The sequence below is a fragment of the Phyllobates terribilis genome, unplaced genomic scaffold, assembly GCF_046119375.1.
Source record: "Phyllobates terribilis strain yellow unplaced genomic scaffold, ASM4611937v1 Scaffold_3__8_contigs__length_932513732, whole genome shotgun sequence".
Taxonomy (NCBI): domain Eukaryota; kingdom Metazoa; phylum Chordata; class Amphibia; order Anura; family Dendrobatidae; genus Phyllobates; species Phyllobates terribilis.
In genome coordinates this window covers 425,520,455-425,548,174 of record NW_027362763.1, presented here as the reverse complement: position 1 = coordinate 425,548,174, position 27,720 = coordinate 425,520,455, and the positions used below count along the sequence as shown (strand labels likewise).

At 45.0% G+C, this 27,720-nt stretch overlaps 1 protein-coding gene across 4 annotated transcripts; it reads left to right on the top strand.

Annotated features, from left to right (window-relative positions):
- The first annotated feature begins 7,613 nt into the window (after window positions 1-7,613).
- On the top strand, window positions 7,614-27,435 carry CGA (glycoprotein hormones, alpha polypeptide). Of its 4 annotated transcripts, none has more exons than XM_073675672.1 (4): window positions 7,614-7,760; window positions 22,045-22,151; window positions 23,552-23,739; window positions 25,728-27,435. In XM_073675672.1, the coding sequence occupies exons 2-4, from the start codon at window positions 22,052-22,054 to the stop codon at window positions 25,803-25,805; spliced, it is 366 nt and encodes a 121-aa protein (XP_073531773.1). In that variant the 5' UTR covers window positions 7,614-7,760; window positions 22,045-22,051; the 3' UTR covers window positions 25,806-27,435. The 4 variants fall into 4 exon arrangements, with proteins under 4 accessions (XP_073531773.1, XP_073531775.1, XP_073531774.1 ...); XM_073675674.1 differs by having other exon boundaries at window positions 7,663-7,760; window positions 22,049-22,151; XM_073675673.1 differs by lacking the exon at window positions 7,614-7,760 and adding an exon at window positions 19,035-19,171.
- The last annotated feature ends 285 nt before the right edge of the window (window positions 27,436-27,720 follow it).

Sequence of the window (27,720 nt, the reverse complement as noted above, 5' to 3'; positions counted from 1 at the left end):
TCTTGCTCACCGCTCCAGGCGGCCTCGTCCTGCTCTACTCTTGCTCACCGCTCCAGGCGGCCTCGTCCTGCTCTACTCTTGCTCACCGCTCCAGGCGGCCTCGTCCTGCTCTACTCTTGCTCACCGCTCCAGGCGGCCTCGTCCTGCTCTACTCTTGCTCACCGCTCCAGGCGGCCTCGTCCTGCTCTTCTCTCGCTCACCGCTCTAGGTGGTCTCGTCTTGCCCTGCTCTCGCTCACCACTCTGGGCGGCCTCACACCTGCTGTGTTTGTCTGCCACATCTGTGGTTCTGTTCCTGAGTCCCAGTGTGTACTGGGTCCTATCCCGCCTGTGTTCCAACCTGCTAGTGCCTCCCTGTCTGCACTCTAGACGTGCTTGCCTGTACCCCCTGCCTGCATACCCGCCTGCCTGCATACCAGTCGTGCCTGCCTATACCCACCAGTCTGTGTGCCAGCCTAACCTGTCTGTTCCTGTATTCCCCGGTGTGGGTCAACAGCCGTGTCCGGGGTCTGTCCCGGAGTAGCACCTGGTCCCTCTGCTCGGTTCCTCCTTGGTGCACTGGCGTCGTATGCCGTCGTGCGACCCTGGTCGGATCGGGTGAATACTTAGTTACGCCCCTCCAGGCATTCACTCTCCGGCACGGTCCAGTGGAATACTACATATACACGCACACGCCGCTCAGCCCAGTCGTGTGCATTACACTATATGTGTAGCGCCCCGAGGGTTCGGCCGCTACAGGGGTATTGCACCTCTGCCAGAGGTGTGATATTCCACTCCTGGGTAAGGATGGAGTATGGACCAGGGCCCAGTTAGCTGCATGCATCACACACACCCCATTTCTGGGGGACAGCTTAACGGTGCTCCCATTTATACAGTAATGCAGGCACGACAGACCATGACCCTGGCTGGAGTGGGAGGGGGGAGGAATACCCAGTGATGTAGGAGCAGAAGGGGACGGTTTCTGAGCATAGGTAGGAGCTCATTGGTTGCTGGTCACCTGAGCTCACACACTAGGGAAGGGTATATAAGGTGGGCACCATCTTAGTTCTGGGAGAAGGTCAGTCAGAGAAGTGAGAGAAAGAGTTCAGCCAGAGAGGGCTGACAGGGGGCTGTGGCTCAGTCTGGGCCCAGCTCCACGAGGCAGGCCTAGGGTGAAGGCCGGAGCCAGAAGAAAGGAACAGAGACAGAAAGGAACAGAAAGGAACAGAAACAGAAAGGAACAGCAAAGAAAAGAGAAGTACCCAAAGTGTAGAAGGGCTCAGAAACAAGAAGGCAGAAGGGACCCTAAGAGCCCATGAGAATACCGGGTGAAGGGTCAGGCAGATTAAGGGTACCGGATCCCAAGTTGGTGGAGGAGAAACTACCCTCAGCCAAAGACCGGAGGTCGTGATCATTTATTGGTGCGACACCTCACCAAACCTGCTAGGAAGGCACCATATAGGACAGTGGAGAACGGGGCCCACGTTTACCCGCGCAGATCCGCGGTAGCTGGACAAAAGTTGTTCACTGGTGGGGCAGGCCAGAGAAAGGATGGAAGGAGGTCCTGTGCCATATTCCTGAACTGCCTGGGGGTTGACCGAGCCCCCCACCTGGTGGACGCAGCGCGGCTTGGGCGGTCATTGCTGACAGAAGTGACTGGGAATATACGAACTGTGAGTAAAAGACCCTGGACTGCAACACGTTGTTTTTGTGCTTTTTGCTTCGGCAGCACTAACGGTACTGGGACTCCCTGCACCATCACCCCCACCATCCACCACACTGCCCTGGGGCTGCACTCCTCCCGTGGGGAGTTACACTACCTCAGCTGCATACACCATCAGCCTCAGCGGTCTGCCTTGCAGCGGCGGTTCATAATAGCCGCAATCCACGGGTGGCGTAGTCGGACATTACCTACAGCACATAGCAGACTACCACTGGTCTGACCACCCTGAGCCATGGGACCGGGCCGCCACTACTACTCCCAGCGTTACACTGAAGCCCGGTTCCGAGTGCCCCAAGGCCCAGGGGGCGAGTCATATGCATCTCTTGGTTTGTCCTGACGGCAGAGGTGGTGCTAGAGAGCAGGACTGAGAACATTTCTGTGTTTTTGAACAGTGGAGCTGCAGTCAGCATGGCTGATGCTGGGTTTGTGAGAACTCATGGGCTTCCTTGCAGTACGTTAACTAAGCGCATCCTCATTTATGCCATCAACTCAGTGCCACTTGCTCAGAAATGTTTGACACAGATTGTACATGAAATAAGACTGATGGTGGGGCCCCTTCATTATGAAGTAATTCCTTGTTATGTCCTGGAGGGTCTTTCCTCTCCTGTTGTACTGGGTCTATCCTGGTTGGTGAAACATAATCTGTTAGTGGATTGGCAATTGGAAATTGTGGAGTGGGGAGATTACTGTCATGAAAACTGCTTAAGCATTTCTCTTTCTGAGGTCTCTATGGATACCTTACCTGCATTTCTGTCTGGTTTTGAGGACGTATTTTCTGAGAAGGGGTGTCAGGATTTGCCTCCTCATCATCTGTATGACTGCGACACAGGTACTTTAGATGCAGTGACACAGAAACACAGAGCAGCCAGTACAGGGTTAATAAACAGGGGGGATTTATTGTAACAGGGTCAATCTCCACGCAGGGAGTAACAGGGGAAATATGGGAACAACAAGGGAAGTAGCAGGTAACAGACTATAACCGACAATCCACAGTTTGGCTAGATGTAGCAGAGTCAAAACGGTTGTAATCGGCAGTTTTACACTTAGCTGACTCTTGTTCCCCACAAGGCAGTTGCCGGCTGATGCCGGTGTTGTTTTCTTCTGGCTTCTCCGCCTAAACAATGCTCCGTCTTCTGGCGGCAGTGGGCGGTCTCCGGTTTGACCCGCTGAGCCCCTAGTCCATAACACTGCACCTCACTTGCTCGGCTCCACAGACCCTGTGTCTCTTCTCCCTCTAGTCGGGCTTGACTCCAACTGTCAACTGCCTGCTTTCCCACGTAAACCTCCTTTTTCTCCCTCTTCCTAGACACACCCCCAGCTCCCCGGTCACCTGACTCCTGAGCTCTTGCTCTGGACATGCCCCCAGCTTCCCGGTCACCTGATTCGCAGTCTGTCTTCCCCCTGCAACCAGGGGCACAGCCCTTGCAGTTCCGGATCCCTTGTTCTGAAAGTACTTACACCCTGGTCTTCCCCCTTACATGACTGTCCCATTAACCTGATTACCAGAGCTAAACTACCCAAGTTCAAGCTGTATAATCTTTCTGGTCCTGAGAGACAAGGCTTGAAGGATTTTATTGCTGAGAGTCTGGAGGAGAAAGGACATATCAGACCCTCCTCTTTGCCCGTGGCAGCAGGGTTCTTCGTTAAGGAGAAAGATGGGGTTTCCGTCTCTGTTTAGATTTCCAGGAATTGAATCAAATTACCGTCCGCGATCCGTATCCTCTTCCTCTGATTCTGGATTTATTCAACCATATTTTGGGAGCTAAAGTGTTCTCCAAGCTGAATTTAAGGGGAGCCTACAATCTGGTTAGAATTAGAGAGGGGGATAAATGGAAAACAGCTTTCAATACCCCTGAGGGGCATTTCGAGAGTCTGGTTATGCCTTTTGGTCTCACCAATGCACCTGCAGTTTTCCAGCATTTCATAAATGATATTTTCCATCATTTAGTGGGCAGGTTTGTGGTGATCTATTTGGATGATGTTTTGATTTACTCACCTGATTTAGAGACACATCAGGGTCATGTTAAACAGGTACTACGGATTTTAAGAGATAACAAACTTTATGCCAAACTGGATAAATGTGTTTTCGCTGTACATGAGGTGCAATTTTTGGGGTATCTATTATCACAGTCGGGTTTTCGGATGCATCCGGAGAAGATCCGTGCTATACTTGAATAGGATCATCCTGAGAGCTTGAAGGCATTGCAGCGATTTCTGGGGTTTACTAATTTTTACTGGAAATGTATCCAAAATTATTCAGTAATAGTGAAACCCCTCACTGACATGACAAAAAAGGGGTCTAATTTTTCTAATTGGTCGAATGCCGCCCAGCAGGCTTTTTCCTCTCTAAAGAGATGCTTGCCATGGCACCTATACTCAGTCAGCCCGATGTTTCTCAACCTTTTGTGGTTGAAGTGGATGCGTCAGAGGTGGGGGTTGGGACTGTGTTTTCTCAGGGTCCGTCCCTTAGTAAATAGCGTCCATGCGCTTTCTTCCAAGCTATCTTCAGCTGAGAGAAATTATGATGTGGAAAATAGGGAGCTTTTGGCGATTAAATTGTCTTTCGAGGAATGACGACATTGGTTGGAGGGGGAGTTCATCCTATTAATGTTATCACGGACCATAAGAACCTGTCATATCTTCAGTCTGCTAAGTGTGTCAACCCTAGGCAGGCTAGATGGTCTTTATTTTTTACTAGGTTCAATTTTGTTGTCACTTTAAAGCCAGGGGTTAAAAACATCAAGGCTGATGCATTGTCCCGGAGCTTGCCTGGTGGGGTAGTGACCATGAGAACACTGTCCCTATTTTGCAGAAGGGGGTGGTCATTTTGGCCTTGTACCCTGACTTGGAAGGAAAGGTGTTGGAGGCTCATGGGGACGCCCCTGTCTCCTGTCCTTCGGGGAGGTTGTTTGTGCCATCTAATCTGCGCCGTAAAGTTATTAGGGAACATCACAACTCTGTGCTTGCTGGTCATCCAGGTAGTAAGGCAACTGTGGACCTCCTTTCCTGTCACTTTTGGTTACCGTGGTTGCATCAGGTTGTGGTTGACCATGTGTCTGCTTGCAGAATTTGCGCGCGTTCTAAAGTATCACATACTCGTCCGTCTGGTTCTCTTCTGCCGCTACCTATTTCTAGTAGACCACGGGCACACTTGTCTATGGATTTTATTACTGACCTACCGGTATCTGCAGGCAAGACTATGGTTTTGGTGGTTGTGGATAGGTTCAGTAAGATGGTACATTTCATCGCATTACCGGCACTTCTGAATGGCAATACTCTGGCTTAGGTATTCATTAATGAGATCGTGAAGCTTCACGAGGTTCCTTCCGATGTGGTGTCAGATTGTGGCTTCTTGTGCTTGACTGGGGGTGCAGTTATCTTTTTCTTCTGCCTTCCATCCTTAGTCGAATGGACAGACAGAGCGCATAAATCAAAATTTGGAGACTTACCTCAGGTGTTTTGTCTCCGAAAACCAGGAGGATTGGGCATCTTACTTACTGTTGTCCGAGTTCGCTATAAATCACCAAGAGTCTACTGACAGGTCACCTTTCTTTGGTGCATATGGTTTTCATCCACAGTTTAGTACTTTTAGTGGTGGAGGGCTTCGGGAGTTCCTGAGGAGGAGCGTTTTGCTTCATCGCTCTCTTCTGTGTAGCAGGGGGTTCAGAATAATTTGAAGAAGATATGGGAGACAGATACAAGTGTATGGCTGACAGGAAACGTTCGCCAGGTCCGGACTTAAGTGTGAATGACTTTGTGTGGTGGTCTACCAGCAATATCAAGTTGAAGGTTCCTTCCTGGAAGCTGGGACCTAGATTTATTGGTCCCTATAAAATAACTGCCGTCATTAACCCAGCAGCGTTTTGTTTAGAGTTACCTCAGGCTCTTAGGATCCACAATGTGTTTCACAGGTCTCTTCTCAAGAAGTATGTGGTACCTGTTGAGTCCCCCCCCTTGCCGCCGCCCCCAATCATGGTTGATGGCAATTTAGAGTTCCAAATATCGAAGATTGTGGATTCTCATTTTCAGCGTCGTTCCCTTCAGCACTTGGTGCACTGGAGGGGTTACGGTCCAGAGGAAAAGATGTGGATTTCAGCATCGGAGGTGAATGCCCCTAGATTGATTTGTTCATTCCATGTCTCTCATCCAGAGAAACCTGGTCCCGAGTGTCCAGAGACCCATTGTAGAAGGGGGGGGGTTACAGTCACGGGTGTGTCAGGGTTGACAGACAGTCATACGGTGTCCGGCTCTAGAAGGTCGCTGCTTTTGGCCTTACAAGCATCTTCCTTCTTGGATTGTTGCCGTGATTTTTCCGATGTCATCTTGGAGCTAAGTGTATTTCCCTGTTTGTTTCCCCAGTGTGCACTTTAGTTTGTAGTGGGACTGACTCAGTGCTCACCCCTCCCTACCTAGGGCCTAGCCTTAGGATCAGCTAGGGCCTGGTTTCCTGCTCGGCGATAGGTGCAGAACCTATTTATGGTCTATAGGGGAGTGAGGGCTTGTTGTTTAGATCTGTTTAGGGGTCTCCACTCTCCCTTTCCCTAGTTGTAGGGTTCCCTCCCCTTTTCCCATCATGCGCTGGGTTCTCTCCATACCTAGCGTGACACATTTCTACCTGGACTTGCTCATCTGACATTTGCTTCTGTCTCCAAGCTATGTTCATTCTGTGGGTGGTGATGGAAGAGACTGATGATGTAAGAGACATCATGACCAGAAGCTCTGGGCGGTGAGGGCTCTCACCTGCTAGAAATAATAGTTTGGCTGGGTCCTATACTGCTGTCAAGTATGGCAATATTGGTGTGTGCTGTCCAACAGGAATAATTACCTCCCTGATCTGGCCAAAGGGACTGCATAACACCCTACTTAAACTCTCAGCATACTGCTGGAAGTTGCCAGCTATGGTTTACTCCTGTTATTCGTATCTTGCTCAGTCTGTTTGATTTCCATGTCTGAGCTTGGCCCATAGACAATGCTTCTCCCTGATGATTCTGTTCCTTTCCCTGATCTCCTGTTAATGACGCTGTTTTTTGACCACCCACTGCTAGCTCGCTCCATCAGTCAGCAGTGGTTCTGAGGACCTAACCCGAGGGCCCCTGTGCAAGTTCAGATACCTTTCCAGGTACAAACGCAAAGGCGAAGACACTCCCTGGGATATGCTATATGTAGCGGCTAGCACAAAGCTTATCAGTGGAAGCCCTATTTAATATTCCCTGATACTCAGCAGGACAGTAACTTCAGGAGCAGGACCCGGATGATCAGCAGATTGGCCCAAAAGCTGAGTTTTTAAAGGGTTGTCCCATGCTTTCAAAAGTGTTACATATACCTTATAAATTTTGATCACGCATTTGTCTTCAACCCTTCAACCAGAAAGCAGGGTTCTAGTACACGTACATGGGTAAAAAATGAGTCTGGCACATTGACAAATAAGAGCAGGAGTTTAGTTGGCTGCTTTGCACAACTATTCCGCTTGAGCAATTTTAGTATTACACTACAGGGTTTACAGTAACTACTCTACTTTTCCACCATTGCTTATATGGTTCTTACTGCGTTACAAAATCTGGTACAACAAGGACCGAACCAATTCATTACGGACTCTTTAAAGACAAAAGCCATGCTACAGAATGAGCAGTCTTATACTACCAGCTGACGTAAGTTAGCAATTTGTTTTCCAGACTAATCTCTACACAGTTCTAAATTGTTTAACCTAAATCTGCCGCAAGTAACACATCACAGGAAGGACATGATGCAAGGCGAAGATTCAGAAATTAATTCTGGGATTGTACATCTTGATAATAATAACCTGACACCGGTAGCGCGATAGCAGGTAAATTTAATATGAATTTTAAAAACACAAAATGATTACGGGGATATAAATTTAATTACATCAAGGGCTCCTCGGCAGCCAACAGACGGGGAGTTGATCCCAAGCTTATCTAGTACATCTAGTGTTATAGGAGCAGACAGGTATAAAAGAGAGAACAGAAGTTAGTAACTGCAAGAGAAGTCTGACAGTAAGAGAAGTTCTGACTACTGGCGTACCACTGCCCCAGAGGATACAGGTACAAAATTGCTTTCTTATTCTGTGTGAAGAATATGTTGTATGCAGATCTCTCATTTTAGTAGTTTGAAATATTCACACTTTGATAAATGTATGTAAGAGCTCATGCACACTGGCCAGAACTTCACCTGTGCACTGCAGAAACTGAAATGTTCTAACTGGGCTGCGGGTAATATAGCTGTAAACATAAAATATAAGAAATGGCAGACTATTGGAAGACTATTAATTAATTAAGACTGACATACCGGCTCTGACATGCCAAGGTAAGGAGGCTTATTCACTGTGCAATGCTCTTCTGGGAAATTTAGTATGCAAATTGCCTCTTCAGAGAGAAAGAGGACTTGAACTCTATAGCGCCACCTATTGGAAGCAGCAATTCTACAAGTCACAATCGACCCTTTAACAAGTCTTGCAATATGACTTAGGATAATAGCCAAATCAGAATCTCATGTCAGAGCCGGTGTGTCACTCGCCACAAGGAGAAATTTACCCCTTAGACCTCAGTCCAGAGCCTCTCACCTAGCCAAATCAGATCTCATACTTTGCACTGATGAGCGCCAACAGCCCGAAACACCGTGTCTGCAAATTGAGATGCTGATTTGGCTTTTATCCTAAGTCATATTGCACGACTCATTAAAGGGTTGATTGTGACTTGTAGGATTGCTGCTTCCAATAGGTGGCGCTATAGAGTACAAGTCCTCTTTCTCTCTGAAGAGGCAATTTGCATATTTTTTTGTGTAATCACATTAGCATATCACGAGTGCAGTTTTCAGCCCACATTACGGCCGAGTTTCTTATAGCAGATTTAATGACCCAAACTCACGTAGAAACATGTATAAAAATACGCCAATATTACAGTTGTATGAAATCGGTCTTGGTCATGATTTTGCAATAGATATGCCACAAAACAGCCACAAGAAACAAAATGAGTATATACCACCAAAGACCTCATTCAGACATCCGTTTATCAGGGACAGGTTCTAGCTGTGGTTTTCATGGATAGTCTACCTGGATGGCCACCTTCTCATTATAGTCTATGGGGCTGATCACGGGTCTGTATTTTTTTGCGCGCCGTGTGTCCATTCAAAAATCATGTCTGTTTTTACTTGCAGCACAAATGAAAAATAGCAACACCAGTCTATGGGCCCGTGAAGATCACGGATAACACATGGATGACATCAGTGTGCAGTCTGTGATTAACACTGTAATGGATAGGAGACACTTTGTAATTTATTTTTTCATATGCGAAAATCACTGATGAAACATTGATGGTAAAAACTGACACACTATCTAACATTGTGAATAAGCACAGACGTTGGAATGAGGCCTTATACACCCCATAACCCCTGAAATTCCTTGCTTGTAGGCAAAAATATCTACATAAGTAACACACCTAGCAGAGCCTAAAGAGCCTTTCATGGTGGCTTTGTTGGTCTTCACCACCGTTCACTACTGTTTATAGAACCCTCAATCTGGGGTCCAATCTTCTAATAGGCCACAGATAAACTCAAGCATAATATCCTAAACAATGAACAAATGGAAGATCTTTTTTGTAAAAACAAGAAAAACTTAACTACAATGTCTAAGGACAGGCAAGTTTTACACGCTTGTGGTACCAAGAGGAGGAAGATTTAATGTTTTACATTATGATATATATATATATATTTTTTAAACACACACTTACAAAAAGACATGCTAATAATCTCTCAAGATTTGCTTGTAAAAAGTCTGGCATTCTCTGTAAAAAAAAAATCTTGAAAAGCCTGTATTTAGCGTGTATATTAGTTTGTGACCACTAGGTGGCAGTAGATCTCTTCTTCAATGTTCAGGTGAGCTTAAAAAAAAATAAAATAAAACAACCTACCAGTATTGATTTGTAATATTACCACCACCAATGTTGATATCTAGTGTAAATCTGAGCACGTAAAAGTTATTTGGAGTACATTAGTTATTAGGCAACTTCTCAGACTTTGTAAGCTGTTAGGTGTTTCTTCCCATCGACAGCATAAGTAGTAATTACCCTTATGCACAAATACACGATATTTGTTTTTACTGTTCAGAAATATATCATTTATTTCAGAAGTCAAACACATACAATGGCGAAATTCTATTTTGAATACCATAAAGTATAAAGTTTATAGATGAATCATATAATGGCTTGTCATAAAGTTAGCAGCTGCAAGCGTTCAAGGATATAACATACTACTTTGTAACATAAACACATAGTAAAAGTACTGAGCTGCAGAGATAGAGTACAGGGCAAATCATACAGGGCTATAGTAAGGCAAAAGAACAGCGTGTGATTTCTGAAAATAGGTAAAAAATATATTTGATATAATAAATATATTAATATAATGCTAGTAGAATGAAGAACAACCCTTATATACTACAAAGAGCAAAAAGTAAGACCACTTCCACGTGGCAGGATTTGGGGCAGTATTTATCATCCGTATTTATAAGCCTAAACTAGGACTAAATCCAAAACACAGAAAAAGTGTAAGTCATTACAAAAAAATGATTGTAAGATACACTTTTCTTTAAAGGAACCTGTCAACTGATTCATGCTGCCCAAACCACTGGCAGCATGAATCAGAGCCTTGCTGCACCATTGCAGACAGATATTTTTCCAGAGCAATAGAAGATCCCAGCGCCGTTCCAGGTGATTGACAAGTCTCTTACAATGGGACAGACCTGGAGTGGTGTTGGGAGTAACTGTCCAGGGGCGGTGCTGGACTAGTGCCATCTCCGCCTATGGTCACTGGCTGGATCTTCTGTCTATATTTTCTCTGAAACACCAGAACGTTTCAGAGAAAAATAAATATGTACAGTACAGACCAAAAGTTTGGACACACCTTCTCATTTAAAGATTTTTCTGTATTTTCATGACTATGAAAATTGTACATTCACACTGAAGGCATCAAAACTATGAATTAACACATGTGGAATTATATACTTAACAAAAAAGTGTGAAACAACTGAAAATATGTCTTATATTCTAGGTTCTTCAAAGTAGCCACCTTTGCTTTGATGACTGCTTTGCACACTCTTAGCATTCTCTTGATGAGCTTCAAGAGGTAGTCACTGGAAATGGTCTTCCAACAATCTTGAAGGAGTTCCCAGAGATGCTTAGCACTTGTTGGCCCTTTTGCCTTCACTCTGCGGTCCAGCTCACCCCAAACCATCTCGATTGGGTTCAGGTCTGGTGACTGTAGAGGCCAGGTCATTTGGCATAGCACCCCATTACTCTCCTTCTTGGTCAAATAGCCCTTACACAGCCTGGAGGTGTGTGTGGGGTCATTGTCCTGTTGAAAAATAAATGATGGTCCAACTAAACGCAAACCGGGAGGAATAGCATGCCACTGCAAGATGCTGTGGTAGCCATGCTGGTTCAGTATGCCTTCAATTTTGAATAAATCCCCAACAGTGTCACCAGCAAAGTACCCCCACACCATCACACCTCCTCCTCCATGCTTCACAGTGGGAACCAGGCATGTAGAGTCCACCCGTTCACCTTTTCTGCGTCGCACAAAGACACGGTGGTTGGAGCCAAAGATCTCAAATTTGGACTCATCAGACCAAAGCACAGATTTCCACTGATATAATGTCCATTCCTTGTGTTCTTTAGCCCCAAAAAATGTCCCTTTTGCTTGTTGCCTGTCCTTAGCAGTGGTTTCCTTGCAGCTATTTTACCATGAAGGCCTGCTGCACAAAGTCTCCTCTTAACAGTTGTTGAAGAAATGTGTCTGCTGCTAGAACTCTGTGTGGCATTGACCTGGTCTCTAATCTGAGCTGCTGTTAACCTGCGATTTCTGAGGCTGGTGACTCGGATAAACTTATCCTCAGAAGCAGAGGTAACTCTTGGTCTTCCTTTCCTGGGGCGGTCCTCATGTGAGCCAGTTTCTTTGAAGCACTTGATGGTTTTTGCAACTGCACTTGGGGACACTTTCAAAGTTTTCCCAATTTTTCGCACTGACTGACCTTCATTTCTTAAACTAATGATGGCCACTCATTTTTCTTTACTTAGCTGCTTTTTTCTTGCCATAATACAAATTCTAACAGTCTATTCAGTAGGATTATCAGCTGTGTATCCACCAGACTTCTGCACAACACAACTGATGGTCCCAACCCCATTTATAAGGCAAGTAATCCCACTTATTAAACCTGACAGGGCACACCTGTGAAGTGAAAACCATTTCTGATGACTACCTCTTGAAGCTCATCAAGAGAATGCCAAGAGTGTGCAAGGCAGTCATCAAAGCAAAAGGTGGCTACTTTGAAGAACCTAGAATATAAGACATATTTTCAGTTGTTTCACACTTTTTTGTTAAGTATATAATACCATATGTGTTAATTCATAGTTTTGATGCCTTCGGTGTGAATGTACAATTTTCATAGTCATGAAAATACAGAAAAATCTTTAACTGAGAAGGTGTGTCCAAACTTTTGGTCTGTACTGTATGTCTGGTTGCACTTGTGCAGCCTTGCGCTGATTCATGATGCACAGGTTTTCCCAATACAAAGTACGACCACCATATAAGCCTTCTCTTACAGCATTCTAGTGTGCTACATGTATGTCTCCAATTCTCTATGCAAGGCACAAAAAAGAGCTTTTATTATACTCACATGGCGCGGTCCAGTCATATAGGCGTCTCTGGTCTTGATCCGGCGCCTACTCTTTTCTTATTGACTCGCCCCCTGGAACCGTGGAGTACTCGGCGCCGGGCTGGTTGGTTCTTTTGGGATAGTCACGGTGGCGTGACCCGGTCCGTGGCCCCGGGCGGTCAATAACAGAGGCGAATAAAGTTTTGGGAATAAAGTTTCGTGACGCCACCCGTGGTATACGGCTATAGGTGGCCTCCGCTGCTGTTCAGATCCACTGGGGCCGTTGGTGACGCAGCAGAGATGGTTCAACTCTCCACAGGAAGAGCTAGGACCCAGGGCAGTTAAAGAGGTAGCTTTGTTGTTGGCGTAGTGCAAGGCAGGTGATGTAGCAATTAAGTCAAGGACACAGCGGGGTGCAGTCTTCAAGTTTTTACTCACAGTTCTTATGATGTTTCTGGTTACAACTGCCAGCAGGTTATAACAGCCCACCGAGTCCTGTGTCCTCCGGGGAAGTGATCCAGCCAACTCTCAGATAACTTGGGTGCACTTGATCAGGACCCCCTTCTTGTGTACCTTTCCCGGGTCGTATCTCTCTGCGCTGGCTCTCGCCCTCCTGCCTGTGCCTCACACACAGTGTCCCGAGCCAGTGGCCGCGGGCCTTGTCGGGCGATGTCCTCTCTGTCTCCTTGGTCCTATATGGCCACCTTTTCAGCGAATGTGTGTGGTTTTGGCTACGGCACTTAGAGATACCGCAGCCTCCGGTTTGCTAGCTGAGTCTTGCAGTCCTCCACTAGTCTGGGGCCAGTCCCCTACTACGACCTGATTCCTTCTCCCGACTACGGTCGGCGTGAATTCGGGCGCACCTGTGGACTCCGCACTTTCCGTGCCCCTAAGATCCCTTTTCTGTCTCTGGAGCCCTTCTCTGACTCCCTCACTCCTCTCGTTCTCTCTCCTACTGGGCCCCTCTTACAGGGCCCTCACTCTGTCTGGACCCTACTCCTCAACGGTCCTCACTCACTGGGCGCTTCTAAATGTTTCTACCTGTCATTTTATACTGTCTGTCATGTGACCCACGTCACTAACTGTCACTCTACGTGGTCCCCTCTACCTTCAGTCCTTCCTTGTGTGCTCCCCTAAACTACTTCCTCCACCCACCTCCTCTACCTAGTTCCCTCCTCTAGACAGGGACAGGGACTGTGCTCTCCCTCAGGAGAAATCTTGCCCTTCCCTACTGGAGTGATGTGGGTGTGTGTGTCCCGGGTAGTGCTCCCTCCATACCCGAGAGTGGGGTACCACACCTCTGGCTGAGATGCAATACCTCTGTGGCGACTGGACCCGCGGGGGCACCACATAATCAACATCCTCCTTCCTTGCTTCATGTGGATGACGAGTCATATGTCATCCACACAATGTCCCCCATCACTCCTGCACAGACACACTTCTTTCTGCACTTCTCAGGGCAGAGCAAAGCACTGAAATGCACAAGCGCCAGGAAAGGCCAAAGAGCGCCAATAACCTGTAGGTAAATCCAGCGCATGCGCACTACAGTTCTTTGCTCGGCCCTCTGCTGGTCAGAGAGAAATGCTCAGGAGCTCGATGGAGGACACTGTATGAATGGCGTAGGACCCATCATCCACATGAAGCAAGGAAGGAGGACGGTGATCGCAATCAGAGAGGAGGCACCGGATCAAGATCAGAGATGCCCATCGAACCAGACTGCGCCTTCTGTGAGTATAATAAAAGGTCTTCTTTGTGCCTTGCAAAAAAAATTTTGGACATACATATAGCATTCTAGTATGCTGTAACAGAGGCTAAAAGTTGTTGGCCCTACTTTATATTGGAAAAACTGGTGACAGGTTTCCTTTAAGGAAATCCTTTAGTTTTTTTTTTGAAGATTAAAATAATATTAATTCTAGGCTTTGAAATATATTGTTTCCATTTGACATAACATTACCATGGCATACTCTTATAACATCTAATAATTTAATAATTGTGAGATTTTGTACAGTTTATCCAAAAGATTGTGCACTGAGCACCTAATGTTCAATTTGTCACACTATTAATATAGTCTCATTATTGATAAGGGGCTTAAATTGAACATAAATGTGCTGAAAATATTTACTCTCACGAGTCATTTACTGAGTTAGTGAAGTTTAGCTCATTGATCATACGTACCATGGCCAGACTGGGTCAAAAAAGCAGCCCTCCCAACAAACCCCACCAGCCCACATACTATAAGGTTATGTGCACACAGTCCGTATTGGCAGCGCTTTGAACGCAGCATACTTTATGCTGCGTCCAAAGAGCTGCACGCAGGTGAATCCGCATGTGTTCATTGAATTATTCACCACAGTGGGTACGGAAAGTATTCAGACCCCTTTAAATTTTTCACTCTTTGTTTCATTGCAGCCATTTGGTAAATTCTACAAAGTTCATTTTTTTTCTCATTAAAGTACACTCTGCACCCCATCTTGACTGAAAAAAACAGAAATGTAGAAATTTTAGCAAATTTATTAAAAAATAAAAACTGAAATATCACATGGTCATAAGTATTCAGACCCTTTGCTCAGACACTCATATTTAAGTCACATGCTATCCATTTTCTTGTGATCCTCCTTGAGATGGTTCTACTCCTTCATTGGAGTCCAGCTGTGTTTAATTAAACTGATAGGACTTGATTTGGAAAGGCACACACCTGTTTATATAAGACCTCACAGCTCACAGTGGATGTCAGACGAAATGAGAATCATAAGCTCAAAGGAACTGCCCAAGGAGCTCAGAGACAGAATTGTGGCAAGGCACAGATCTGGCTAAGGTTACAAAAGAATTTCTGCATTACTCAAGGTTCCGAAGAGCACAGTGGCCTCCACAATCCTTATATGTAACAAGTTTGGGACCACCAGAAGTCTTCCTAGACCTGGTCGCCCAGCCATCCTGAGCAATCGTGGGAGAAGAGCCTTGGTGAGAGAGGTAAAGAAGAACCCCAAGATCACTGTGGCTGAGCTCCAGAGATGCAGTTGGGAGATGGGAGAAAGTTCCACAAAGTCAACTATCACTGCAGCCCTCCACCAGTCGGGCCTTTATGGCAGAGTGGCCCAACAAAAGCCTCTCTTCGGTGCAAGACATATGAAAGCCCACATAGAGTTTGCTCAAAAACACATGAAGGACTCCCAGACTATGAGAAATAAGATTCTCTGGTCTGATGAGACGAGGATAGAATTTTTGGTGATAATTCTAAGCGGTATATGTGGAGAAAACCAGGCACTGCTCATCACCTGCCCAATACAATCCCAACAGTGAAACATGGTGGTGGCAGCATCATGCTATGGGAGTGTTTTTCCGCTGCAGAGACAGGACGACTGGTTGCAATTGAGGGAAATATGAATGCGGCGTAGTACAGAGATATCCTAAATTAAAATCTCTTCCAGAATGCTCTGGACCTCAGACTTGGCCGAAGGTTCACCTTCCAACAAGACAATGACACTAAGCACACAGCTAAAATAACAAAGGAGTGACTTCAGAACAACTCTGTGACCATTCTTGACTGGCCCAGCCAGAGCCCTGACCTAAACCAAATTGAGCATCTCTGGAGAGACCTGAAAATGGCTGTTCACCAACGTTCACCATCCAACCTGATGGAACTGGAGAGGATCTGCAAGGAAGAATGGCAGAGGATCCCCAAATCCAGGTGTGAAAAACTTGTTGCATCATTCCCAAGAAGACTCATGGCTGTACTAGCTCAAAAGGGTGCTTCTATTCAATACTGAGCAAAGGGTCTGAATACTTATGACCATGTGATATTTCAGTTTTTCTTGTTTAATAAATTTGCAAAAATTTCTACATTTCTGTTTTTTTTCCAGTCAAGATGGGGTGCAGAGTGTACTTTAATGAGCACAAAATGAACTTTTCTCCGCAAGAGAAATTGACGTGCTGCGGTCTGGAAAGACGTGCCACATATCCTTGTCCGCGGGTGATCCGCAGGTGCACAGAGTGCATTTCTATAAATCCCATCCTCTATGCTGTAACATCTGGCCGCTGCAGAGTGCACGCAGCGCAAATGCACTGTGTGCAGTCCACAGCAATTACTGATCGTGTGCACGTACCCTAACACTCATTACCCCTGATCAATGAATTTTGCTTTACTTTGTCGTGCCCCTCACTGTCCTAAAAGGAGTTATTTGAAGAACTGCATGTGAATGGCGCCACAATGCGTATGATTGGACACAGCTCCATTTACATGGTGCTCTACAGAGCTCCGATTCTCGGGATCATGGGGGTCCCAGCAGTCGGATCTCCAGCGATTGGACAGTTATCCTCTATTCAGAGGAGAGGGGATTACTTGGGATAATCAATTTAAACAAGTTTTCTAATATTTATTTGTATTTGGCCATAGTAATATTGAAAATATTAAACCAATATTGACGCCTCTCTGACAAAAGGACTGGAGAAGTGGTACTGTGCAGTGTATATACAGGACAGGAGGAGTGGTGCTGTGCAGTGTATATATACAGGACAGGGGAGTGGTGCTGTGCAGTGTATATATACAGGACAGGAGACGTGGTACTGTGCAGTGTATATATACAGGACAGGAGAAGTGGTACTGTGCAGTGTATATATACAGGACAAGAGGAGTGGCACTGTGCAGAGTATATATACAGGACAGGAGGAGTGGTACTCTGCAGCGTATATATACAGGACCGGAGATGTGGTACTGTGCAGTGTATATATACAGGACAGGAGACGTGGTACTGTGCTGTGTATATATACAGAACAGGAGGAGTGGTACTGTGCAGTGTATATATACAGGACAGGAGACGTGGTACTGTGCAGTGTATATATACAGGACAGGAGAAGTGGTACTGTGCAGTGTATATATACAGGACATGAGAAGTGGTACTGTACAGTGTATATATACGGGACAGAAGTGGTACTGTGCAGTGTATATATACAGGACAGGAGAAGTGGTACTGTGCAGTGTATATATACAGGACAGGAGGAGTGGTACTGTGCAGTGTATAAATACAGGCCAGGAGGAGTGGTACTGTGCAGTGTATATATACAGCACAGAAGGAGTGGTACTGTGCAGTGTATATATACATGACAGGAGAAGTGGTACTGTGCTGTGTATATATACAGGACAGGAGAAGTGGTACTGTGCAGTGTATATATACAGAACAGGAGAAGTTTTACTGTGTGTTACGCACACGCCCGGGCAGACTGGCGTGAGCGTGATTAGTGATCCCACTGTACCATGAACCGAGGAGTGCCTGGAGGGGCGAAACTAAGTATCAACCCGATCCGACCAAGGTCACACTGCGGCTCAGTCAACTCCGTGAACCAGGGAGGAACCAACCAGAGGGACCAGGTCAGACCCCGGTCACAGCTGTTGACCCACACCGGGGAATGCAGGAACAGGCAGGTTAAACTGGCATATTGACTGGTGGGTACTGGCAGGCACGGCTGGTATGCAGACAGGTGGATATTGACAGGCACAGCTGGTATGCAGACAGGTGGGCACTGGCAGGCACAGCTGGCATGCAGACAGGTGGGCACAGGGAGGCACGGCTGACATGCAGACAGGCGGGTACTGGCAAGTAGAAACGTAGGCAGGATAGGGACCAGTACAGACTGGGATACAGAAACAGAGCCGCAGGTGCGGTAGACAAGCAGAGTGGAGCAAAACCCGCAGATGCGGTGAACAAGCTAAGCAGAGCAAAACCGCAGATGCGGTGAACAAGCAAAGCAGAGCAAAACCCGCAGATGCGGTGAACAAGCAAAGCAGAGCAAAACCGCAGATGCGGTGAACTAGCAAAGCAGTGCAAAACCCACAGATGCGGTGAACAAGCAAAGCAGAGCAAAACAGCAGATGCGGTGAACAAGCAAAGCAGAGCAAAACCCGCAGATGCGGTGCACAAGCAAAGCAGAGCAAAACCGCAGATGCGGTGAACAAGCAAAGCAGAGCAAAACCCGCAGATGCGGTGAACAAGCAAAGCAGAGCAAAACCGCGGATGCGGTGAACTAGCAAAGCAGAGAAAAACCCGCAGATGCGGTGAACAAGCAAAGCAGAGCAAAACCGCAGATGCGGTGAACAAGCAAAGCAGAGCAAAACCGCAGATGCGGTGAACAAGCAAAGCAGAGCAAAACCGCAGGTGCGGTAGACAGGACAGGGCTCTGTTCACATGGAACAGACTGGAAAACACAAGAAGATAGCTGGAACACAGGAGTTAGATACAGAGGGAGGGAAAACAGAACGATTAGAACCAGATACACACAAGGTACTTACAATGAAGTAGCGAGTGGACACAAGACTCACAAACAGAAGTACAGAGACAACGAGTTGGAGTTAGGTGCAGGTTCAGACTGCAGGAAAGAGGGAAGATGCAGACATAGAGACAAACAAGTAATGGACTAGGACACTGTTCAGACAGGATCTGAAGCAGGAACAAGATACAGGAACGAGCCTGGGAACTCAGCCCCCAAGGTGGCAGAAGCTGACTCGAAGTCACAGGTACAGGTAGAGGCCCTGGGTACTCAGCCCCCAGGGTGGCGGACAGACTAGAGTCAGGAAAGGACCTGGCAACTCACAGTTGCACAGAACAGACTGTAAGAAAGTGTTGCTCCGGCACCTCCTACTAGGTGGAGGGGGTTTAAGTATCCAGTGTCTCACAGCAATAGGCTGGGGACACATTAGGACTGCACACACTGTAGCTTTAAGAATCAGAAAGCAACAGCGCCGACGCCCTAACCAAGCAGATAAGAGACATACAAACAGCAGGTACTGGAGCAAAAGTGTGCAGCCTGGCCTGAAAGGTAAGATTGCAGTCTTGCATGGTGGAAAATGGTAAGCCATGCAAGCACGCCGCCAGGGATGTTACACTGTGCAGTGTATATATGCAGGACAGGAGGAGTGGTACTGTGCAGTGTATATATACATAACAGGAGAAGTGGTACTGTGCAGTGTATACATACAGAACAGGAGAAGTGGTACTGTGCAGTGTATGCATACAAAACAGGAGAAATGGTACTGTGCAGTGTATATATACAGAACAGGAGAAGTAGTACTGTGCAGTGTATATATACAGGACAGGAGGAGTAGTACTGTGCAGTGTATATATACAGAACAGGAGAAATGGTACTGTGCAGTGTATATATACAGAACAGGAGAAGTAGTACTGTGCAGTGTATATATACAGGACAGGAGGAGTGGTACTGTGCAGTGTATATATGCAGGACAGGAGAAGTGGTACTGTGCAGTGTGTGTATATACAGTGTGTGTACAGTATATACTGTGCAGTGTGTGTATATAGATTTGCACACCACAGCCAGTATGTATCTCATAACTGAGAAGCACTAAATCAAAGGAATCTGTCACCCCCTGCGAAGTTTTTAAGTTATTAATACGGGCATACAGGTGATAGGACTATTATAACCATTCTACCTGTACGCCCATATCTGTGGTCTTGTTGTGGAGAAATCTTTTATTTCTTTATGGTAATGATTTCTTCCAGATTCTGGGGCACACGGTGCCTGGAAGAAAATTCTGCCTCCGGTACCATTTGCGTACCACCCCTTCCCATTAGCGTCATGGGGTCCTGTGACGTGTATTGGTGGCCCATGGATCCCGCTCCTGTGCCCTGCAATTGTGCAATTATACACATCTTTTCCGCCAGTCAATGGGCAGAGTACACGTCACAGGGCCCTGTGACGCTGATGGGAGGGGCTGGTATGTAAATGAAGACCGGAGGCAGAGTTTTCTTCCAGGCACCGCACACCACAGAGCCTGGAAGAAAGCATTACCATAAAGATATAAAAGATGATTTCTCCACAACAAGACTGCAGATATGGGCATACAGGTAGGACTATTATAACCATTCTATCACCTGTATTCCCGTATTAATAGCTAAAAATGTCCCAGGGGGTGACAGATTCCATGTAAGCAGTGGACTCTTTACTAGCCCATGTGGCAACATTTCAGTTCCATAGCAGAGAAATGTTCTGTTATGGATTCGAAACATTGCCACATGGGCTAATAAAGTGTCCTCCACTTTTTCACAATTAATCGGAGTGCTGCATATATATATATTTTAAGAGAAGATACTGAGAATTACACTATATATACAGGAGAGCAGAAGTATACATGACATACACAGCTCCACAATATATACTGTGTTACGTAATATAGAGTGGAGCAGTGTGCTGTGTACATAGTGTGGATTCCACACTATATACACAACACCATGCAATATAAACATCTGTACACTATATATACACAACTCTACATTATACTCTATATTAAGACAGCATTATACTATATACTAAAATGTTGCACACATCACATAGGGGACACTGCGACTGCTGAATATATATCACATTGAGATTGCTGTATATACATTATATAGGTGATACTGCGACTATACACATCAGTCGCAGAATCACATACATAACAGATATACAGCAGAGTCGCAGTATCACCTATATAATGTATATACAACAGTCACAATTTCACCTGTATAATGTATATAGACAGCTGTGTATACATTATGTATGTGATACTGCAACTGGTGTTTATACATTATATAGGTGATACTGCGACTGCTGTGTATAGCCGCAGTATAACCTATTTACATATATACAGCAGTATCACCTATATAATGTAAACAGCAGTTGCAGTATCACATACATAACTTATACACAGCTGTCTATATACAGAAGATCCTGCGACTGCTGTATATACAATATACAGGTGATACTGTGACTGCTATATATATATAATATATAGGTGACTGCTGTATATAATCACAATATCACCTATGTAATATATATATACAGCAGGCACCGTATAACCTATAAATATATATATATATATATATATATATATATATATATATATAGACTGCTGTGTATAATCGCAGTACCACCTATATATATTGTATACACAGCAGTCACAGTATCACCTATATATTGTATATACACTAGTCTATATACAGCATACAGGTGATACTGCAATTGCTGCATATACATAATAAAAGTTTCCATACTGGGACTCACTCAGATCCCTGAGATGGGGGAGGATGAAGAGTTGAAGAGGGATCATTGTCAAGTGTGGAGAAGAGTGCATCCCTGGCTGGGCTGGTGATTGGAGCAGGTCAGCAACCATAAAAATGATGCTCTGACGCTAGTACAGGCCAGTGTCAGGCTGAAGAGCCCTGTGTGCGCCGCGGCTGCCCTTTCAAACTTTTGGCTGAAGGCCCGGTGTGCGCGAGTGCTCTCTTACTTGCACACACTGACAAGGGCCACACGCATTCAGTCACTGACAGGGGTGGGGCCGCCGCATCTATGATACGTGAGAATTGAGTTTCCATTTTGTCAACGTAAACTTCATGATCATGTACAATTTTTAAATATCATCTTCACAAATCTGTGGTCTCCTCCCCCTTGTTTTGTCGCCATCTTTTAGGTGTTTTTCCTGTTTTTAAACCTTTGCTTATATTATTACTAATAAGGATTCATATATTTTTACATTTTTTTGGCTATGTACATTTTTTCTTTGTAGGACATATTCATTTTTCTGGTATTTATAGCCATCATATAGTACATGTTATTGATTGGTGCATTTATACTTTTTTACTGTACGGTGAATTGATACGTGATGTTAAACTATTTACCTATTTTATTTTTTTAAGGAAGAATATGGATTGTTATGGCAAATACATAGCAGTTGTCCTGGTGTTTTTCGCAGTATGTATGCATGTCATTCATTCCTTTCCTGAAGAGAATTTACTGGCTCCAGGTAATAATGTCTGCCGTCTATTACTTCTATAGTTAATGATATCTCCATATATTCTGAAAGCTACCCTCCCCCAATTTTTCCAATAAAATAGAAATTTCAGCTTGGCTACCTAATCCTGACATTAATGGCTGCTCACGGTCTTTGGTAGATCTTTCTATAGTTGTGCTAATGAGATCAAACCTAGTATTAATAGTCAATACAGTTAATAGGAGCAAAAATATATGTTTATTTCACTCTGTACAGTAATACACAGTAAAGCTTGTGTACTGTATCTGTGTCGGTTATGGGACGCTTGCGCCCACATTGCTGGCGTATGATGTCATTGCCATGCGCCGGCGCATCTGCGCCACATATGGAGCAGGAAGAGGACGCCGCAGGACCACGAACCGGTAAGAAGAATCTTTTTTTTTAAATTTTGTTGCAGAAGAGCAGAAATATGGGGGACATGCGGAGCAGGATGAGGGACATGTGGGGACCCTGATGGAAGACATATATGGACCATGATGGAGGACATATAAGGACCAGGATGGAGGCAATATGGGGACCATTATGGGGGACATATGGCGACCAGGATGGAGGACATATAGGGACCAGGATGGAGGACATAACCGACATATAGGGACCAGGATGGAGGACATATGGGGACCAGGATGGGGTATATATGGGGTCAGGATGGGAGTGTATGGGGACCTGGATGGGATACGTATGGGGACCAGAATGGAGGGCATATGGGGTCCCGATATTGCTTATCTATCTGTGTTGGTTATGGGAGAATTGTGTGAAAAGCACATCAGTACAATGAAATAACAGGCTCAATTGTGCTAGATACATTTATAAGATTTATGTAGATGACTGAAAAGCCGGCAATATACAGAGTGTATTGCAAATATTTAATTACCCGACAAATGTGAAGAAGAGAAAATTAACAATAACACGTCAACAGAAAATGGAAGTAAGTCTTTATTACATAGAGGAAAGGGGAAAATAGAATAACTCCTCTATAGTGGTGCAGAGAGGTTGGTGAACATAGAATTTCTCAGTTTCCATTCTCATGTGGATAAGGAATCCAACACTGCTTCTGTGTATCCCGCAGCAAGTCAGAAAATGGAACATTTATCATTAGTCAAGATGTACAGTATTTGAAAAGTTCAAAATGTAACCATTTTCCAAGATCTGGCAACTGCTAGAAGCAAATGTTTTCTGACAGCGTGACACATTAAAGATATTTTTCATGAATTGTGAGATATTTTAAAGAATAGGACTCAACATGGTGCTACTCAAATTAGTGACAGGTTTCATCCTAGGCATGTAGTTCAGGAAAGATCCCACTGTTTTGTAATAGGAATATTAAAGGCTGACTTTGCTTTCGCTTTCAACAAAACTGTCATTCTCTTTGCCAGGTTGTCCAGAATGCAGACTGAAGGAAAATGTATTATTTTCTAAAATGGGGAAAGGACCAATATTTCAGTGTAGTGGATGCTGCTTCTCTAGGGCTTACCCTACTCCAATGAGATCAAAGAAGACAATGCTGGTGCCAAAGAACATCACCTCTGAAGCCAAGTGCTGTGTGGCAAAAACACAATATAGGGTAAGGGCTTTAGTAAATGTGAGTGGATTTTTTTATATGACTACATGCCTGTCACTCAACTTTAAAGGCCACTGTCACGCACGCACATGGTTTGTGGACCCACTATGCCACAGGGCTGGGTCTGCCCAGGAAGGGGCATAGTTATGCAGCTACCTGGTGTTCACTGAAGCACCTGATGATAAAGACTGGCTGGACTGCAGATAGCCACCAGGTACCACTCCTAGGCAGTCCTCGGTACTGCAGCTGCTGAACCCAGGGGTAAGGTTCGCTGACACGGACTCGGGCTACTTTCAGACTAGACTGATTCAAAGAATGGTTTTAGCAGTCCAAATACACAGAATACTTGGATAGGCACATGTACAGACACACGGGGCTCGGATATTGGTGCTGGCACAGGCTGAAAACGGACCAGGGACCGAGGTTCAGGACTGACCACGTAAGGACCAGGGGTTTGGGTTCAGGACTAGCCACACCAGGACCAGGGATTTCGATTTCAGGATTTATTGCACCAGGGACTTCGGGTTCAGGACTGGCCGCACAAAGAGCAGGGACTTCAGGTTCAGGATTGGCCACACCAGGACCAGGGACTTCAGGTTCAGGACTGGCCACACAAGGACAAGGAATTACGGGTTCAGGACTGGTCACACAAGGACCAGGGATTATGGGTTCAGCACACTGGCCATACTAGAACCATGGGGACCTCAAAATTCACTAGGAGACCACCTCACTCACTAATAATTCACTGTGTTGCTTGGCACCTCCGTATTGGTGAGGGTGCCATTTAAACAAGATACCTCCCAGCCATGGCTGGGAGCCATCTTGCAGGTGCACCGTGATACTAAATGCCTCTCAGCAATTGGCTGGGGGCATTTTACTATGTGCACGCGCTGCCCCTTTAAGAATAGGGGAGCGCCGCCAGGAGGTGCGCTGTGCACAAGCAGGAGGCACGCCAGCAGATGGGGAGGATACAGTGCAGCCGCGGTGGTGAATATGTCGGCGTCACTGCATGGGGAAAGAAAGAGAGCCATGCAGGGACGCCGGCATTAACATTACAGCCCATACTTTATGTTGATCTTACAGTTTCACACAGAGAACGTGTAGCTATGTAGAATGAGCTAAAGGAACCTGGTGACCTGCTGTGCATGATTGGTACTTAAAGGGTTATTATTTATTATTTTACTTATATAGCACCATCAATTTCAGAGTGCTTTACAGATATCATTATTATTGTCCCCACAATTGAAATTTCCTATCAATATATCTTTGAAGTGTGGTAGGAAACTGGAGAACCCAGAGAAAAGGAAACATGAGGATCATCCAAACTCCTAACGGACGTTGTTCTTGGTGGGATTTGAACCCAGGACCCCAGCGCTGCAAGGCTGCAGTGCTAACCACTGAGACTCCGTGTGGTTTATTCCTAAAGTCACAAGTTGTCCCCTATCAATGGAAGAGGGCATAATTTTCTGAATTCTGGGGGTGTGAATGTTTGACCCCTAAGCGATCTTGAGATGGGTGCTCTGTAACCCCAAGAACTGGACTTTGTAGCCCTATCTTAAATGGAGCAAAGGTGTGCATGGGGATGGGAGAGTAACTTGTGATTTGGGGAATATCCTTATATTTACCTGGGAATTACATTTTAAATATATCCTTGTGAAAAATCTCTCTTTTAGGATTATTTGCCCAAAAAGGTGTAACAGCCCATGCAAAAAAAATTATGTGCTGTGAAAAGAGTCCAGCAGGATTTGGTGCTTGCGCAGGTGTACTAACTTTGGGTACATCTGAGCACTGTGCATGCACCACATGCAGTTGGCCTCTTTTCCGAACTCTTTTCTTAGGTGCAAGGTCGTATATGGAGATAAAATGAGGAGACCTAGGACTAAATCCTGACTACAGAGGAAAAGCACAAGAGAAGCCAGCAAATGATACACTGAAAGAATTCACCATTTACACTGTCCAATTGATTAACATTTGTTTCTTTAATTTTACAGGTCACATTAATGGACACTGTAAGGATTGAAAATCACACTGCTTGTCATTGCAGTACATGCCTATACCACAAATCTTAAATGTTAACATCTTACACGAAAAAGTCACTTCAAACATCTCTTTTGTGTTTTTTTTTATAACTTCAGTAACGTTCCTAGCCCAATGTGTCTGAACGTCAGTACATTTCTTCTTACTCACTATAATTACTGTCAGTGCATTAAAATAAATTGGTAAATGACTTTCTGCATAAAATAAGATAGAAGTGATATTTTATTTAGGTTTCTTGGCTTTATTGGGAATGTGGTAATGTAAGCATGTGATGTGTCTTTTGTACATCTCCATAACTTGTCACTGTCTGCAACTGCAAATTGTAAGAGAAAAACAGGATGATTCAGACTTTCTTCTCAAAGAAGGCGCTCAGCAAACATTTGGATATGTACACAAGTGTCTACCATTTACATATCATGTCAAAAGGGTATGCAACCTGTAGCTCTCCAGCTGTTGCAGAACTACAACTGCCAGTATTCCCCTATGCTCACAGGTTAAGAACACGGATATAGATACATATACTATGTGATGGAGTCTATACCAGCCATCCCAATGTGGAACATTTCTGCCAAGTTCTACGTCACATTTTAAATCCCAGGAACACAAGGGGTATATTCAATATGATTTATTTCTACATTGTCTGTTTTTTATCCGTCTATTTAATTGGGGATTTTTGTTGTATGGCTAGTCCAATATTTCCAATGGCACAATTATGCCTTGGGCAATGGAGTCAGCATGTAAGCAGTAATACACAGAAATATCTTCAGAACAGGGAAAAGTGATGTACTATTGCGATTGGTAGAAAACTCTTTAAAGTGAACCTGTCACTTGGTTTGACCGATATGAGATACAACCACCACCTTTCAGCCCTCATATCCAGCATTCTATAATGATGTATATAAGCCCCTGATCTGTCCTGCAAGACAAGAAAAAGAGCTTTTATTATACTCACCTGGGGGGCGGTCCGGTCTGAGAGGTGTCGCTCGTCTTGGTCCGGTGCCTCCCTTTTTCTTTCGATGTCGTCCTCCTTCTTGCATCATGTGGATGACGCATCCTTGTTGAGGGCAAAGCAAAGTACTGCAGTGCGCAGGTGTCGGGAGAGGCCAAGAGCCCTGGCTCATGCGCACTGCAGTACTTTACTCTGCCCTCGTCAAGGCAGAGAAGTACTCCTGCTCAGGAGTGCAATGTTGAGGAGACTGTGCGGATGATGTAGGACGCGTCATCCACATGATGCAAGAAGGAGGACGGCATGGAAGGAAGAAGGGAGGCGCCGTACCAGTGACACCCCTCGGACCGGACCGCCTCCCAGGTGAGTATAATAAAAGCTCTTTTTCTTGTTCTGCAGGTCAGATGAGGGGCTTATTTACAGCATTATAGGATTCTGTATATCAGGCCTGAATGGTGGTGACCATATCTCATATCGGTCAAACCTGGTGACAGGTTCACTTTACGAAACACTGTCGCAAATATCTAAGTATTTGCATAAAGTTTAAGCCTCAAAATGTTGATCATCTACTCGTATTCATCTCAAATTCCTGGGTGACAGCGTCCCTCTTGCCTTGCAGTTGACAAATCAGATTTTATCAGTGGGAACATTGAAGTTTAGGCATGTTTTGCAGTTTCATCATGCATATATCATTAAACACCACCATGTATAATTATCATATGACTTTGTTTTTTTTCATAAACAGTATCAGTAGTTGCAAATCAATACGTTTAGTGTATAGGTACATAGGTTCATCAGTGCGACAGTTCGCCTTTACAACCATTTTTTGTTCAAATGCATCTAAAATGAAAGTAAGTGAAACACAATTTTACGTCTCCTGTCGTTTTGTGTCTATAGTTCCTATGCAGATCTATATAATTCCATGGTAACATACAATAAACACTTCTGTGTTGTCTGATCCCGCAGTTATGTTGTCATTTATCTGCCTGCTGATATTCACT